Source organism: Balaenoptera physalus, assembly GCF_965194825.1.
Source record: "Balaenoptera physalus genome assembly, chromosome: 3".
NCBI lineage: Eukaryota > Metazoa > Chordata > Mammalia > Artiodactyla > Balaenopteridae > Balaenoptera > Balaenoptera physalus.
The window spans coordinates 75,558,186-75,577,154 of record NC_138890.1 but is presented as its reverse complement, the minus strand read 5'-3'; the positions used below and the strand labels follow the sequence as shown (position 1 = coordinate 75,577,154).

Here is an 18,969-nt window from a genome sequence, read left to right as displayed (position 1 = left end):
AACACAATGTGTAAAAAGAACTATACACCACAACCAAATGGATTTATTCAAGGTACACAAGACTGGTTCAACATTCAAAAAGCCATTAATGTAATCCACCACGTCAACAGGCTAAAGAAGAAAAACCACATGATTGTATCAATACATGCAGAAAAAGCATTTGACAAAATCCAACACTCATTCATGATAAAACACTCTGCAAACCAGAAATAGAGAGTAACCTCCTCAACCTGATAAAGAACATCTACAAAAAATCTACAGCTAACATCATACTTAATGGTGAGAAGCTTTCCCACTAAGATCAGGAGTACGGCAAGGATGTCCCCTTTCACCACTGCTTTTCAATAGCACACTGTAAGTCCTAGCTAATGCAGGAACACAAGAAAAGAAACAAAGTCATGCAGATTGGGAAGAAAGACACAAAACTGTCTTTGTTTGCAAGTAACTGTAGAATGACCATCTATGGAAAGACCGAAAACAAAAACAAACCAAAAAAAACCTACTACTGGAACTAATAATAAGCAATTATAACAAGGCTGCAGGAGACAAGGTTAATATGCAAAAGCCAATCGCCTCACTACAGACCAATAATAAACAAGTGGCATTTGAAATTTAAAATACCATTTACAGAAAATTAACCACTACGGAGACAAGATGGCAGAGTAGGGGATGTAAGCTCACCTCTTCCCAAGAAAACACCAAAATCACAGCTAACTGATGAACAACCATCAACAAAAACAATGCTGGAACCTACCAAGAACGATATCCTACATCCAAAGACAGAGAAGCCACAAAGACAGGGTAGGAGGGGCGCAAATTCAGTAAAATCAAATCCCATTCCCACTGGGTGGGCGACCCACGAACTGGAAAATAATTATATCACAGAGGTTCTCCCACAGGAGTGAAAGTTCTGAGCCCCATGTCAGGCTCCCTGGCCTGGAGGTCTGGCGTGGGAAGGAGGAGCCCCCAGAGCAAACTGGCTTTGAAGGCCTGTGGGGTTTGATCGCAGGAAATCCACAGGACCGGAAAAAACAGAAACTCCACTCTTGGAGGGTGCACACACAGTCTCATGAACACCAGGACCCAGGTGAAAAAGCAGTGATCTCATAGGCGCCTGGGCCAGACCTACCTGCTGGTATCAGAGGGTCTCCGGGAAAGGCAGGGGGCAGCTGTGGCTCAATGCAGGGACAGAGACATTGGTGGCAGTACTTCTGGGGAGTACTCATTGGCGTGAGCCGTCCTGGAGGCTGCAATTTTCTCCCCAAGATCTGGCCCCACCCAACAGCCTGTAGGCTCCAATGCTGGGACACCTGAGGCCAAACAACCAACAGGGCAGGAACACAGCCCCACCCATCAGCAGACAGGCTGAGTCTTTCTGAGCCCACAGCTTCCCGCTAAACAAATCCCTTGACACAGCCCTGCCCACCAGAGGGTCAAGACCCAGGTCCACCCACTAGTGGGCAGGAAACAGTCACTCCCACCAGGAAGCCTGCACAAGCCTCTTAGTTGGGCCTCATCCACCAGTGGGCAGAAAGCAGAAGCAAGAACTACAACCCTGCAGTCTGTGCAACAGAAACCGCAATCACAGAAAGTTAGACAAAATGAGATGCCAGAGGGGTATGTCCCAGACGAAGGAACAAGATAAAACCCCAGAAGAACTACTAAGTGAAGTGGAGATATGCAATCTACATGAAGAAGAATTCAGAGTAATGATAGTAAAGATGATCCAAGATCTCAAAAAAGAATGAAGGCAGAGACTGAACAAGCAAACAGAGATGAACGATACAAGAACTGAAACAAAAAATACACTAGAAGGAATCAATAGCAAAATAAATGAGGCAGAAGAATGGATAAGTGAGTTGGAACACAGATGGTGGATATATTGCTGCAGAACAGAATAAAGGAAAAAAAAATGGAAAGATATGAGGACATTCTAAGAGACCCGTGGGACAACATTAAAGGCAACAACATTCTCATTACATGGGGTCTCAGAAGGAGAAGAGAGAGAGAAAGGGCCCAAGAAAATATCTGAAGAGATCATAGCTGAAAACTTCCCTAACATGGGAAAGGAAACACTCAAATCCAGGAAGTGCAGAGAGTCCCAGGCAGGATAAACCCACGGAGGAACACAGGCCAATATCACTGATGAACACAGATGCAAAAATTCTCAACAAAAAACTAGCAAACCAAATCCAACAATATATTAAAAGGATCATACACCACGATCAAGTGGGATTTACCCCAGGGATGCAAGGATTCTTCAATATCTGCAAATCAATCAGTGTGATACACCACATTAACAAACTAAAGAATAAAAACCATATGATCATCTCAAGACATGCAGAAAAAGCTTTTCACAAAATTCAATACCCATTTATGATTAAAAACTCTCCAGAAAGTGGGCACAGAAAGAAGTTACCTCAACATAATAAGGGCCATATATGACAAACCCACAGCTAACACCATTCACAATCGTGAACAGCTGAAATCATTCCGCCTCACCACTTTTATTCAACATAGTTTTGGAAGTCCTAGCCACGGCAATCAGAGAAGAAAAAGAAATAAAAGGAATCCAAATTGGAAGAGAAGAAGTAAAACTGTCACTGTTTGCAGATGACATGATACTATACATAAAACATCCTAAAGATGCTACCAGAAAACTACTAGAGCTCAACAATGAATTAGGTAAAGTTGCAGGATACAAAATTAATATACAGAAATCTCTTGCATTTCTATACACTAACAATGAAAGATCAGAAAGAGAAATTAAGGAAACAATCCAATTTACCATCACATCAAAAAGAATAAAATACCTAGGAATAAACCTACCTAAGAAGACAAAGATCTGTACTCTGAAAACTATAAGACACTAATGAAACAAATCAAAGATGTCACAAACAGATGGAAAGATATACCATATTCTTGAATTGGAAGAATCAATATTGTCAAAATGACTATACTACCCAAGGCAATCTACAGATTTAATGCAATACCTATCAAATTACCAATGGCATTTTTTGCAGATCTAGAACAAAAAATTTTTAAATTTGTATGGAGACACAAAAGATCCCGAAGAGCCAAAGCAATCCTGAGAAAGAAAAACAGAGCTGGAGGAATCAGGCTCCCCAACTTCAGACTATAGTACAAAGCTACAGTAATCAAAACAGTATGGTACAGGCGCAAAAACAGAAATATAGATCAATGGAACAGTTTAGAAAGCCCAGAAATAAACCCACGCATCTATGGTCAATTAATCTTCGACAAAAGAGACAAGAATATATAATGGAGAAAAGACAGTCTCTTCAACAAGTGGTGCTGGGAAAACTGGACAGCTACATATAAAAGACTGAAATTAGAACATTCTCTAACACCATACACAAAAATAACTCAAAATGGATTAAAGACCTAAATGTAAGACCGGATACTATAAATCTGTTAGAGGAAATCATAGGAAAAACACTCTTTGACATAAATCGCAGGAATATCTTTTTCAATCCGTCTCCTAGAGTAACGGAAATAAAACCAAAAATAAACCAATGGAGTAAAACTAGAGCAACCATATGATCCAGCAATCCCACTCCTGGGCATATATCTGGAGAAAACCGTAACTTGAAAAGACACATGTACCCCAACGTTCACTGCAGCACTATTTACAATAACCAGGACATGGAAGCAATCTAAATGTCCATCCACAGATGAATGGATAAAAAAGATGTGGTACATATATACAATGGAATACTACTCAGTCATTAAAAAGAATGAAATAATGCCATTTGCAGCAATATGGATGGAGATTATCATACTAAGTGAAGTTAAGTCAGACAGAGAAAGACTAATATCATATGATACCACTTATATGCGGAAACTAAAAAAATGATACAAATAAACTTATTTACAAAACAGAGACTTACAAACTTAGAGAAGAGACTCATGGTTACCAAGGGGGAAAGGTGGGGAGGAGGGATAAATTGGGAGTTTGGGACTGACATATACACGCTACTGTATTTAAAATAGATAACCAACAAGGACCTACTGTATAGCACAGGGAACTCTACTCAATATTCTGTAATAACCTAAATGGGAAAAGAATTTGAAAAAGAACAGATATACGTATATGTATAACTGAATCACTTTGCTCTACACCTGAAAGTTACACAACACTGTAAATCAAATATACTCCAATATAAAATAGAAACTTCTTAAAAATGTACCATCAAAAAATAAAATAAAATACCATTTATATTAGCACCCAAAACAATTAAATACTTAGGAATAAATCTAACAAAGCATGCAGAAGATCTATATGAGGTAAACTATAAAACTGTGATAAATATAATCAAAGAAGAACTAAATAAATGGAGAGATATTCTATGCTAATAGGACAATTCAATATTGTCAGGATGTCAGTCCTTCCCGACTTGATCTATACAATCAATGCAATCCCAATCAAAATCCCAGCAAATTATTTTGTGGACATGGACAAAATGATTCCAAAGTTTACATGGAGAAGCAAAAGACCCAGAACAGGCAACTCAACATTGACGAACAACAGAGTCGGAAGACTGATACTACTCAACCTCAAGACTTACTATAAAGCTACAGTAATCAAGACAGTGTAGTACTGGTGAAACAGACACAAAGATCAATGAAATAGAATAGAGAGACTAGAAATAGACCAACATAAATACAGTCAACTGATCTTTGACAAAGTAGCAAAGGTGATACAATGGAGCAAAGATACTCTTTCAAAAAGTGGTGCTGGAACAACTGGACATCCACATGTAAAAAAATGAATATAGACACAGACCTTAAAACCTTCACAAAAATGAACTCAAAATGGATCATAGACCAAAGTGTAAAGTAGAAAACTTTATTAAATCCTAAAAAGACAATATAGGAAAAACCTGGATGACCTTGGGTATGATAATGACCTTTTAGATGTAACACTGTAGGTACAATGCATGAAAGAACTGATGAGGTGGATTTCATTAAAATTTTAAAACTTCTGCTCTACTAAAGACAATGTCAAAAGAACAAGAAGACAAGTCACAGACTGGAAAAAGTATTTGCAAAAGAGACATTTGGTAAAGGACTGTTATCCAAAATATAAAAAGAACTCTTAAAATGCAACAAAACAAAACACACAACCAATTAAAAAATGGGCAAAAGACCTGAACAGACACCTCACTTAAGACGATATATTGATGGCAAGTAAGCACATGAAAAGATGTTAACATCATTTATTACTAGAGAATCGCAAATTAAAACAATGAGACACCACTACACATCTATTAGAATGAACAAAATCCAAAACAGTGACAACACCAAATGCTGACAAGGACATGGAGCAACAAGAACTCTTATTCATTGCTGGTGGGAATGCAAAATGGTACAGTCACTTTGGAAGACAGTTTGTTGGTTTCTTACAAAATTAAATATATTCTTACCATATACTCTTACAGTTTGGCAGTTTCTTATAAAACTAGGCATGCTTTTACCATAGGCTCCAGTAATCACACTCCTTGGTATTTACCCAAATGAACTGAAAACTTAGGTCTGCTCAAAAGCCTGCAGAGATGTCTGTAACAGCTTTATTCCTAACTGCCCCAACTTGGAAGCAACCAAGATATCCTTCAGTAGCTGAGTGTTTAAATAAACAGTGGTACATCCAAACAATGGATTATTATTCAGCTCTAAAAAGAAATGACCTATCAAGCCACAAAAAGACATGGAAGAAACTTAAATGCATATTACTAAGTGAAAGAAGCCAATCTGAAAAGGTTCCATGCTGCATGATTCCAACAATACAAGATTCTGAAAAAAACAAAACTATGGAGATAGTAAAAAGATCAGTAGTTGCCAAGGGTTAGAGGGGCGGGAGGGATCAACAAGCAGAGCACAGAGGATCTTCAGGGCAGTGAAACTATTCTGTAGGATACTCCAATCAAGGATATGTGTCATTACACATTTGTCAAAACCTATACAATGTACAATACCAAGGACAAACCCTAATATTAATTATGGATACTGGGTGATAATGATGTGTCAACGTGGGTTCATCGATTTCAACAAATGTACCGCTCTGGTGGGAGATGTTGATAGTGGTGGGGAGGGCTGTGTGTGTGTGTGGATATCTGGGAATACTTAGTACTTCCCACTCAATTTTGCTGTGAGCCTAAAAATGCTCTAAAAAAAAGGTTTATTAATTAAAAAATAAAGGGGAAAAAAATGAAGCTTTTCTTAAACTACAGCTGAGTTAATAGAGACCAGCATCAGCATTTTTGGCTATCCTGCACTCATCCTAGGAAGAAAATTTTCCTAAATAGCAATTTTTATAAACAATATAAAATTCTGCTTTGTTCTGTTATATATATCAAATAAAGAAAAGACATTCTTTCCCTATTTCTAATTTTTGTAAACAAGAGGTAAGAGCAACAAGTGTTCATGTGTAACAATGTCCCAACATTTGTCTGCTGCTCTAGAGTAAGATCAGTTTACACTCCTGCATTTATCTTCCTATAATACCTCCTCCCCTCCCTTCCTCAAGTTCTAGTGCACAGATGTAACTTCTCAGAGAATAACCTTAGAGATGATGCACAAACCTCTTCCATCTCGAGGAGGGGCTCCCTTTGCTTTAAAACTATCCACTGGTGCCTTTGTATCTGTTTCCAAAGCAATGCTTATCTGTATCTCAGACTTGAACTTGGTGTATTTATTACTCAGCAACTGGTACCATTTTGGCGCCTAGAGAGTAACAACAAAACAAAACAAAAGCAAAACTCCTTAATTGTTAATAGGAAATATACAGTAGTGGGAAATGTTTTATAAGGTTCTAAATATATTTCCTCTAGTTTCTCAGTACTTTCTCCTCTTTTAAAGTATTTTCTTTCCCCACATTTTCCTCAAAAGAAATTAATCCTGCTTAGGAAACTAACTGAATTTCCTCGTGAAAAAATTAAGTATAAGTTTAGATTGCCTTCCTTGTTTCTACTCCTATGCTTCAACAGGTAATAATATATTAAAGAGGAGGAAACCCAGTACGTGTATTTCTATCTTCACTCATATCCCCAATCTCACTTCATCCCTTATAACAACAACAAAGACTATCAATTTTCCATTTCCTAACCCCTAATTTTTCACTTTTTCTGTTATACCTTTTCTGCCTGCCACATTTCTGCTTTGTTCTGTTTATATCAAATCAGAAAAAGAAAAGCTTAGTGTTAATAAAAATACTAACAAAATACTTAAGTAAGGTCTAATGGTAGAGTTCTGGGTTATGAACCATGCATTTGACTGATACTGAAATATAAAGGGTTTTTCACAGAATGAGGTATCCTCAATTACCTGAATAGCCACCTCCTCCCCCAAACCGCAAGGTAACCTCAAGAATTCTCATACCGAAATCAAAATCTCATGGCCCAAGACCACGTGTATCATTAGTGAAGAGGCACCATTTCAATACCTGTAAACAGCATTCCTACTCTGACCACTGTAATATAAAGGCATAGGAACTGGTTCTTATAGTGATCAAAACCAAAAACTGCAGCTTTATATTCAAATTATGTTTGTAACTAAAACAGAGTGAACTAGCCCACAGGTATTTTAAAAAAATCCACAACCAAGTTTTTTTAAAGGCAAAAACTCAGTCTGTTGCTGTATTTCTTATGACAGATATTTTCTAATTTTAAGTATAAGCCTGGAAAAAAAGATTTTTAGCTGTTCACAGGATTTATGATATATTTTTGTTATTAACTCAGAAAAAGAAATCAAGGCTCTTCTGTTTGTGTTTATTTATAGAGAATAATTTATCTTGAAATTCAAATATTCTACTATCCAACTTCAAATATTTCTTCTGCTGGCAAACAGAAGACATTAAACAAGACAATATTTGGTTTTCCCAAAACTAACATAATTTTAAAAAATTTCTCCTTAACTTTGTTCACCAATACGATGACAAACTGCCCTCAAGGACTAGACAAGGGGAAAAGGAACACCAAAAGCATTTAGAGGCATGATCTCAGCTCAGATATCCTCCTCCTAAGAGGATTTACCTTCTCTTAAACCAAAGCAACTGCAGAAGTATTCAGGGTCTAAGCTTAAAGAAGGAAAACCTTTTTCAGGACTTGGGGGCAGAGAGGTGATGAATACCTAAGGATGGAGGAGAAACAAGTCCTCTTTTAAAGCAGTTCAGTTTCTTTTGAATAATTCCAAATTTGGGCCAGGCTGACTGGCTCATCTGCAAATACACACATACCCTTGGAGATATTGTAAGTTCAGTTCCAGACCACCACAATAAAGTGACTATTGCAATAAAGTGAGTCACATGAATTTTTTGGTTTCCCGGTGCATACAAAAGTTATGTTTACACCATCCTGTAGTCTATTAAGTGCGCAGTAGCATTATGCCTAAAAAAACAATGTACATACCTTATTTAAAAGGTACTTTATTGCTAAAAATGCTAACCATCATCTGAGCCTTCAGTGAGTCATAATCTTTTTACAATAGTAACATCAGAGATCACTGACCACAGATCACTGTAACAAATATAATAATGAAAATGTTTGAAACATTACAAGAATTACCAAAATGTGAGCAAATGCTGCTGGAAAACAGCCCCAACAGATCTGCTTGACATAGGGTTGCCACAAACCTTCAATTGGTTTAAAAAAAAAAAAAAAAGTATCTGTGAAGCACAGTAAAGTGAACTGCAATAAAACAAGGTATGCCTCTATCATTGCTATCAATACCAAAAATGTTAGTAACAGGTAAATTTTTCTTCACAGAATCCTAATTTAAGATTCAAATCAATTGAGGACTTTAAAATAAAAGAGAAGAATTTTTTTTTTACTTTATTTTCTTAAGAAAGTTGGACCAAAAGAAGTCATTAGGAAGAACTGAAAGTTAGAATTTCTGAAGTCAATAACATACAAAAAAGGTTGTAAGATATTTTAAAAGACATAAGAAGGATTTTCAATAACAAAAAGCACAGGAATCAAGACCCTGAGTTGTTCTTCCTTCCTGTGGTGGGAGTACTAGTTACATAACAAGTGTTTTTCAAGAAATTCCCTTCCTCTAACTACTACATAAGGAATGCAAGGAGCGGGAAGCAGGGAAACCAGTTAGAAGGCTACTATTAAGACAGCCAAGGTAAGAAGGACAGAGAGTGGCTTAAGTTGAGATGGCAGTGTGAAAATGCAGAATAGCAGATAGATCAGGAGGCAAAACCAGCTGCAAAGGGTGGCCAAGGAGGCCAGGAAAGGGACGTGTCAAGGAAGACTTCTATATTTCTAGCTCGCCTAACTGGTAGGAGGGTGGTGACCATCCACTGAAGCAAGGAACTCTAAAAGAGGCACACCTTTGAAGGTGAAGTGCAGGAGCTGAACGTGTTAAAGGTAATAGCAACTTGAACACAGACTTGAACTCAGAGAGAAGTTTCTTTGAGAAAGATGGTTCTAGGCCAAAAGAATGACCAAAAGGTCAGGATTTTCTAAATCAAATTCATCATAAGAACTAAGAACTACCATATTGGCTCAAGCCCATGATCTATTAGGTCCAGTATTCCATGTCCTTTCCATCAATCTGTTATCTATTGAATATAACCAACTGTTTACATAATCAGTAACAAAACATCAAAAGGTCAGTACCTGCTTTGTTTCTTGAGCAGTTCTTAGGTCTAGAACAATGTAACCTATAGTTTCCCTGGATGAAGATAAAGGATCCAAGGCAAAACAATGGAGTTTGATAGGAGTACGCTGTAGCCTGCAACGTAACAATTTATGTGATAAATAAAATCGCTTTTGCTTAATACTGAACTTTCTATTAGCTTTGAAAAAGCAGCCTACTACTATCAAGACAATTATAATTTTGTTGAATAACCTATATCTATTCTATACTTTCTGAAAAACTCTTCAACTGGCATGAACTATTAATTATGTCTACTTATCTATACACCAACTAAAGTCATATACAAAACATGTCAAAAATTTTAGTCTCTCTCATCGAAGACGCTAACATCTAGATCAATGTTTCTCAAGCTTCTGTAACATACAGAACTCTTTTAAAGTCAAAAATTACCATGAATTCTCAAGATTGATTTTAAATTGTCTTTCTTAGACTGTCACACACACATAAAGCTTCAAATACACACGCGTATGTGCTTATAGCTCTTTTTGTTGCTAAAAAAATGAAATAAACTTAAGAATTAAATGCCATAATATCACAAATTATTAAAATTAAGTTAACAACAATTCAATGTGCTACATGATAAGATCATATAAGCATGACCTTCACTGGTATAACATGGCTTCTTTTGAGTCTGGAACCCCTACACTGGCTCACTCATATAGTAAGCTGATTGGATTTTGCCATCACTGTCATCTAATGGAACGACTATGAAATCTGCACTTGGCACAAAAATCATCATTTCTATATTTAATTTATCTGTGTTATTTTCTCAGTCTACCAAATACAGAGTGGTACCATTTTGCACTAACACAATTAGATACACAACCACCAAGACAGGCACTAATATATCAAGTCTCTGTCTGAGCAGATATTCCGGAAGTCACTGAGATGAAATACAAAATTCTAATATCCTCTAGGAATTTGATACCCTTTCAAATAAGTCCATGGACTAATCTAACAATAGAAGAAATTAAATTTCTCCTTGTTTTCATTTTTTTAACTTGGTACTTTTATTTCATTTAGTACTAAGAAAGAACAAATATTAAAGAGATTCTATGTTCCCCAGAGGAAATATATTTTCAATTATTTTTAAAATAAAAGTATTAGTGTTCTTGCCTGCTCTGGTCATCATAGTTCATGAAATAATAAGAAGCTATAACTTTAAATATGTTTTATATACCAATAAAGTATTTAAAGGTCTAAAATCAAGTGTAAAATTAGAAAGAATACCTTATATAATTACTATATATATATATCTATATATCCTTGGCAAGCCAGGTAAAATATACAATAAATTTATTAATAAAAATTACAGTGAATTCCAACCCACATTTAATAGTGGGTAGGCATCATGATGGCACTTCTAGAATATTTGTTCTCTCAGACATTAGCAAAACAAGAAAGAAAAAAAGCAAGCTAAGTGTAGTGGTTAAAAGCTTAGCTCTGGAGTTGAACTGGCTGCTGGGCTCTACCACTGTCCAGCTGACTGACTTAAGGCAAGTTACTTAACCTCTTAGGCCTCAGTTTTCTCACCTGTAATACGGGGGAAATAATACCTACTTCATAGGGTTAGTCTGATGTTTAAATGAATTACTGTTGCAAAGTACTTACAAATTTCCTGACACATTAAAAAACCACTCAGCAAATATTACTGTTATCTACTTAGAGATATATACGTATTTATTTATAACAGACTGAAAAAGAGCCAAACAAATTGAAAATAACAGTCACCTGTGCTGATGAAGGGCTTTCCTGTCAATTTCCCAGGCTAACTCAGTAGCAAATTCTGGCTGGTCAGTATGGTCCACAGGATCAGTAGCCAACTGTTCTCCATCAAACTTTGCTTCTACCACAAGCATATGCTTTGGACGTCTGGGGAAATGGCGACCTAGAAAAAAAAGACTGTACAGGTTAACCACAAGTGTACAAGAGTCAAATATGATCATTTAGCATGTGTTTTAAAAACTGACATATGTTAACAGTGGTTGACTTGTATAGTCCATAAACTACCTCACTAGCACATACTCACAGATACACTCAAATTCATGATTCATAAAAAACATTTATCAAATTGAAAGCTATAGTTAATAAATTAGTGCTTCTCTAACACTAATATGCAACGAATTACCCAGGAACCCTGTTAAAATGTAGATTCTGGTTCAGGAGGTCTGGGGTGGGCCAGAGAGTCTGCATTTCTAACAAGATCCCAGGAGATGTCCATGGTGTTGTCCTTGGTTCACACTGTGAGCAGCAATGATCTTAATAACATTTAGAATTAAAGAGTTAAAAATGTGATTACACCAATTTTAGATATTACGATACCAGTACTTAATATAGAACAGTTAAATCATCTGGAGAGTTGAGAAATAAATTAGCAAAAACAAATTTACCTGCATCTTAATTTTCCTGCTAACACAGTTAAGAATACCTTACAAATTAGCCAAAGGAAAATAAACACATTTATTCATTCATGTTATTTTCAAGTACAATGTTGTATATTATCAAGAAATATTAAAATATTCTATCTACACATTACTGTTCATTTGTACTGCCTGACCTCATTCCTTTACTGTTTGTTGAAGGCATATTCAAAGTCGAGTATTAACGCCAGAAAATGGGACACAAAAAGAGTAAAACAGAGTACTTGTTCTTGAGTAATTGAGGGTCTAGTGGAAAGCGACAAACTTAGAACACTGAAAACAGAAAGCTAAAAAACTAAGAAAGAAGCACTAAGAATCTTACAGCCAACATGTTTACAGGTCTGGTGAGAGGGATTTCGGTGAGGAGGATTTCAGTTAGGGGAGTTTTAACCACTGTTAAGTAAATATATCCCTGCTGCTACTCACCCTGCTACAAGCCACTTAGTAAGGAATTAAGCTGGCCAGAAAGAGCTTGATTGCAAACCTGTGAGTTTCTACCTGATGTTCTCATTTGAAACTCCCTATTAAGAGTCTTACCACATATGGCATGGTTCTCCTAATTAGCACTAATTGAAGGCCTCTCGCTGGACCTCATTTTCAGCTGCTCTGAAAGATCACTAAGTTTCCCAAATGAATTTCATATGTCAAAAAACCCTGTATTTTCAGACTATCCTAACTACAACCTCCAATAAGCTTGAAAACAGAGGATAAGCAATAGAACAAACAGGTGCCTGCCTCGTCCCAAAGACAATGAATACCTTGAGAACAGATACCCTGTCATTTTCGTCCTTGGAATCCAGTAAATAGCCCAAAGTTTGCTCATAGTAGAAACCCAATCATTTTATTTTGAATAAAGGGCATTTCTAGAAATGTAGTCAAGAAATTGCAAGCAGCTCAATGTAGTTGAAGGACTGGGAACACATGAAAATATGGCAGTAGGGGAGATGAGGCTGAAAAGGTAGGCAACATGTCTACCACAAAGGGCCATGTACGCCACTCTTAAGTATAGACCTTACCCCTCAGCACACCGAAGGATTTTAAGAAAATTAGATTGGCATTTCAGAAGGGTTATCCCCAGACAGTAAGGTGGACACTAAGTGTTTTCTGAAAAGAAAACATTCATGAAACAGACTACTGAGAAGATTACTACAGTAGATTAGGTGGATAATGACGGCCCCAAAGCAAGGCACCCACAATGGAAACTCGTTCATTTAAAAGTTTATATGAAGCACCTACTATTATTTGAAAAATAAAATCAACACTCAGTGACCATTTATAAGTTGGGGATGGAGAGGGAATGCAGGCAGATGATGACTCCCAGGGTCTTGGCTTGAGGCAACAGCATGGTTACAATGAATGAAAATACAAACACAAGAGGAGGAACAGTTTGGAGGACCGTGGGCCAGTTTTAGATATGTTTGTAGCAACACCTAACCGACCTTCCTGACTCCAGGTTCTCTTCCCTGCATGCTGCTACTAAACTACATTTACAAAAAAACTTTTTCTTACTTAGGAATATATGCTGGCTCCCTATTTTTTAGAACATTAAATCTAAATTCCTTGGCTTTCAAGATCCTCCAAGGCCTATTCACTCTATCTGTACAAGCTTATTTCTTACCACAATATTCCTGAATATTCACCTTCCTTGAGTTTGGTCACCTTGCTGACCTCTTCACTGTTCCACCCACCATGCTCAATCCCACAGTGGCCTGGGTTGTCTCATCTTCCGGAATGACTTTCTTCTATCCTCGCTTATCTAAAGCTTACCTACCACTCAAGGCATTTCAGCCATCATCCTCTCCCACCTCCAAAACCTGCGTTTACAGCCCGTATCATTTATTTTTATTTTATTTATATTACATCCCAACATATGTCCTGCACATTAATTTGATCTCCCCAAGGAGACAGAACCCTACAACCTTGAAGGGAGAGAGCGCTTTACATTTCTGTTACCTCATAGCATGAGCACAGTTCCAAGTCCAAAAGCTTATGTTCACCAAATTACAATGGGATTTCAGTCCTATGTCTTTAAACAGTCAGTAACCTAACAGTTAAATCTGCCCCAACACTAAAGCTTCTGGTCAGCCTTCTCTTCCACAACTCAAAATTTGGGTTTGTAATGTTTTCTTTCCTCTCACCACCCAAATGGTGCCAGGCCTCCACAAGATACCTCCCATGGCAGGGCAGGGGTCCCCAGCCATTCCTCTCACCACTCAAGATGACTTCTTCGCGTCCTGTTATTCAAAACCTATCCTCAATTTGCCAATCAACTCCTATACCCTCCACTTTCCTGCAACCTGCTCTCCAACCACACTGAATTCAAGCAATCAAAGAACATGCCTTGTTTTTCTATACCTTAAACATGCCACTGGCTCTTCCCTTTGCCTGGAACGCCCTTCCTTCCTTTTTTTTCGCCTGACAAATTTCTAATCATCCTTTAGGACCCAAATAAATGTCACTTCCTCTGGGAAACCCTTCCCAGCTTCCCCAGACAGAGGTGGTCCTTCTCTCTTCCACATCATGATGAATTATTTAAATTATTTACTGTTCTCCATGCTATTCCCTTAGCTTTTAGAACCAGGACTATTTTACTCTTCCATTCCCAGCACAGTGCCTGACACTCAGTGAGTCTCCAAATAAATAAATGTCACTCATTCAACAAACCAAACTTCGAGGCATGTGTAATAGACCCTCTCGACAACTGTAGTCCTCTACGTCCCCCGTCAAGAGCTGTAAAGGGAATAGCCACCGCAACACTTCTGAAAATGCAGGAAACGTGTATTTGAGTCAAAGCAAAGTTCTCACCAATGGTACTACCAGGAGGTTGCTGAACAGAAAGTGCTTTCCAGGCACATTTTCGGCTCATAATATAAGACATCAACGTGCTGCCTCTGATGGAAATCGTTTTTCCAACATTCTCTGGGTCTACGGCTAGTCACGCTAAATATCACCTATCCCTAATAGCTCTCATACTCCCTTGAGGGATTTTTAAATCAACTGCCCAACAGACCTCACTGTGTACAACTTTGAAGAAGTCTCTGGGGACGGCACAAACAAAGATGACAGGACTTTTCAGGTTAACAAAGCCTCGGTCCCATACTACTCTGTTAAAATTCAGGAAGCAGCAGTCGCAAACGCCAAGTCCCGGGCCACTCACCTTCTAGGATGGACACGACGATGAGCAGTTGGTCGGACTTGGAGACCATGGTCGCGGTCGGCGGCCCGCAGGCGGGGTCTGCTGGGAGGAAGAGGAGCCCGGGTGAGTGAGTGGCTGGCAGCCCGCGACCCCCGGCTGGACTCCCGCCGAGGTTCCCGCCACCCGCCTGCGGCCCGGGACACCCGGACCACGCTCTGCGGTCCGCCTGCAGCGCGCCCGGCTCCCTGGCCCCGGGCCGCCAGTCCACCCGCAACCCGGCCCCGACTCAAAAGCCGCTCGGCCACCCGGCCCGGCCTGCTTCCAGGGAGACGCGAGTCCGCCGCCTGAGGACCTTTTGCCGCCTGCGTAGTAGCTTTTTAAACGCCCGGGTAGCCGCCGCGGCCGACGCCGCGCCCCGCTTCCACCTAGCAACCAGGCCCGCAGGCCCACAGCCCGGGCGAGGCTGGAGGACAAAGGGTCATAGAAACCAGGGCAGTCGAGGATAGAACGCCCCTCAGCCCGCTTCGCCTCCTACCCTTTTACGCAAAGTTCCAGAGCCCTGAGGAGAAGACTAGCCATTACCTCACAGCGCCCCCTGCTAGCCGGACGGAGGAAAGCGAGCAATATGGTGGAGACCAACTGCGCAGGCGCACCACTGCAGTAAACGCTTCCTGAAGTTCCCCAGAAACGAAAGTGGATTTGTTCTCTGCACCACGCCCTAGACATAGCCTGGGAAATATGTCAATAGAGATTACAAAAAAAAAAAACTAGCTCTGTTCAAGCCCCCATTGTCAACACTGCTTAAAAGTTAAGTCACAGAAAAATAATGATTTAAGTCTGAACTCTAAAATCAGCTAAAATTGCCCTCGCGCGGCTGCTCAAGTTTCCATGCTTTGTAAACAAGTAGCGTCAATACGGTAATTGCTGTAAACTGTTGGCGGTGACGTAAGCTCTCTGAGAATTTCCTGTCCAGTAAAAATTACCCTAAAACAAAAACATTGTCACGTGGGCCGGGAAATTAAAGGTATACGTTCTTCTACCCCCGACAACAAAGTAATGAGCAAAATCAAGACCAGAATAAACAAGGCAGCTAAAAGCTGTAAACCGACATTTTCCCCTTTCTACCCCTTCTCCCCCACAAACTTAAGGCTTTATTTTAGGAAACATTAGAAATCTTTCGGAGGGCACCTAGTTTGAAACTGGATCTTGGGCGGGATAGGTGGGAGGGAGGAGGAAGAGAGAACAATTTCCACTCCTTCACCCCCCTCAACCCCAACCTCCGCTTTGTGCCCCAAAGAAAAGGAAGATGTGGAGACCAGACTACTTCTGAGACCCTTTCAGGCCCCTTCAGAGCCCTCCCTGATATAAAGCATTATGCAAAATAAAATCAAAGTAGTGATCTACTTTGGGTTCATCATTGAACAATACATTCCCTTGCGGAAAATGTCAAACACTCAAAAGTAGGTAGAATAATATAATGAACCAGCAGGGACTCAGAACGCAGCTTCAGAAATTGTCAACTAAAGATCAATCATCTTCATCTGTTGCAGAGGAGCAGGGATTTGAAGGAAATCCCTAAGGTCAAATCAATTCATCTCATTCAATATGTACCTCTAAAAGATAAAGATTTTTTAAAAATATCTTAAAATATTAGATACTTAACCACAATTGCATTATTACACCTTAAAAGTTAACAATAATTCCTTAATACAATTAAATATACACTGTTCAAATTTCCCTGATTGTCTCATAATTTTTTTCAGTTGGTTTGCTCAAATCAGGACCCAGACAAGTTCCAAAACACAATGTATTTGGTTGATCTATCTCTTGCCACTTTTAATCTATAGGTACTCGCCTCCACTTTTTTTTTTTTCTTTGAAACTCTTCATTGAGGAAACTGGCCACATAATTTTTTACAGTTTACCACTGTCAAAATTTTGTTGATGCAATACCAATGTTGTTATTTAACATATCCTCCTGTTGAGCAGTCTAATAAATATGTCCACATTGACAATACTCAAAGAATATTAGCAAACAGATGAACAACAACAAGCAAACTACAAGGTTATCAGTGGTGTAAAACACTACTTAGCATTAAACTCTAGAAAAAGGGAGGTCAAAGCATGAGACTAAGGGTCTCCAATGGAAAGAGATCAGAGTTTGGGACCTACGTCTGCCAATTTACGTGCTGGGTTACCTTAAGCAAGTCACTTTATCTGTTTTAGCCTCAGTTTCAGCTATACCGTGGTAGCATAGATGATGCCTTAGTTTAGGACTTAAATGTAGTAAATGACATTTAGTTGTTACCTTTTTATATGAACAATCTCAGACCTTAAATAGTAGCTGTAAAAGAACTATGAACTGCCATCAATATACCTCATTGTTTTGCTTTAGGATATCTACCAGGGCTGAAAACCTGGATTGTAAACCATCACTGAATGCCAGAGAATAATCTCAGCTCAGAAAAAAATCTGACAAATCATCGACATAAACTAAGAAACTTTTTCACGTGGTAAAATTTTCACATGGTTCTCGTTCTCTGGATTTTTCCCCCAAAACAACACTATTACTTCTAAAATCACCTCATCACAGCTAATGAAAAGTCATCAACTTAGTTGGCATGGTTTTTTTGTCTTTACAACTACAAAACTAATGACATGAAATTTCTCATTTATCCCACCTAGAAATGGAATTATAATTCTATCAGCATCTAGAGCCTCCGTATCTGTTATTCTACAATCTAATTTCCTCTCATATGTGATATTTAGCAGTAATAACTTCAGTTCTTGCATAAATCATCGTATTTTAGCTTAAATTCATGAGAGAAAATTTTGTTATAAGTTTATAAAGTATCAATGCTGTTTCAAAATACATAAGTGCTAGTAAGATATAAAATTTGTGTCTATTACATAATGTGAGATTCATTACACTGTAAACATGCAAATTCAAACTAACAAGTTTGATTAAATGCTTGATTCTGAAATCATGTTTGTCAACCTAAAAGCTTATCATATTAGGTAGCTTTCTATTTCTAGGGATTTCCCAGAACCAAACAAAGCATTTTTGACTCATTTCAAGCCTTTCTTTTTCTGTAGCTATTTTACATCCCGGCAAACCACTCTCCTAGTAGTATGTCTCTGTATTTCTTATCAACAGTTCTGAGGCCACCACAGGAGGGATCATGAGCTGTGTTCCCCTTCCTCAGCCCCTTGCCTCTTCTTGTCCCCTCCCCACATACTCACACGTTCACACTTAGTAAAATTTAAGGCAAGCTCCAAGGACTAATAAAACTAACATATCTAGAGCTTCCCTGGTGGCGCAGTGGTTGAGAGTCTGCCTGCCAATGCAGGGGACACGGGTTCGAGCCCTGGCCTGGGAAGATCCCACGCGCCGCGGAGCAGCTGGGCCCGTGAGCCACAACTACTGAGCCTGCGCGTCTGGAGCCTGTGCTTCCGCAACAAGTAAGGCCGCGGTGGTGAGAGGCCCGCGCGCCGTGATGAAGAGTGGCCCCCGCTTGCCACAACTAGAGAAAGCCCTCGCACAGAAACGAAGACCCAACACAGCCATAAATAAATAAATTTAAAAAAACAAAACAAAACTAACATATCTATTGAATAACTGCTATTTGTAAAAGCATGGTGCCACCCTGACCTTCAAGAGGTGCTTAGAAAATAGCCTCCTTCTAGAAAAGGGAGCAGGAATAGACTTAGTAACTAGTACTCACTTAGT

General features: G+C 38.8%; 1 protein-coding gene across 5 annotated transcripts in view; it reads right to left on the bottom strand.

Annotated features, from left to right (window-relative positions):
• CEP120 (centrosomal protein 120) overlaps nt 1-18,597 on the bottom strand; it is a 78,197-nt gene extending 59,600 nt beyond the window's left edge. The window contains exons 1-5 of one of the 5 annotated variants that reach the window (XM_082457842.1): nt 15,823-18,597; nt 15,262-15,339; nt 11,416-11,572; nt 9,645-9,759; nt 6,603-6,744 (exon numbers count right to left, since the gene is read on the bottom strand). In XM_082457842.1, coding sequence (XP_082313968.1) covers nt 6,603-6,744; nt 9,645-9,759; nt 11,416-11,572; nt 15,262-15,310 — 463 coding nt within the window. In that variant the 5' untranslated portion in view covers nt 15,311-15,339; nt 15,823-18,597. Of the gene's footprint in view, nt 1-6,602; nt 6,745-9,644; nt 9,760-11,415; nt 11,573-15,261; nt 15,340-15,592; nt 15,758-15,822 lie in introns of those variants that run through there. The other 4 variants (XM_082457844.1, XM_082457843.1, XM_082457841.1 and 1 more) reach the window with 4 other exon arrangements.
• Nucleotides 18,598-18,969: the final 372 nt, after the last annotated feature.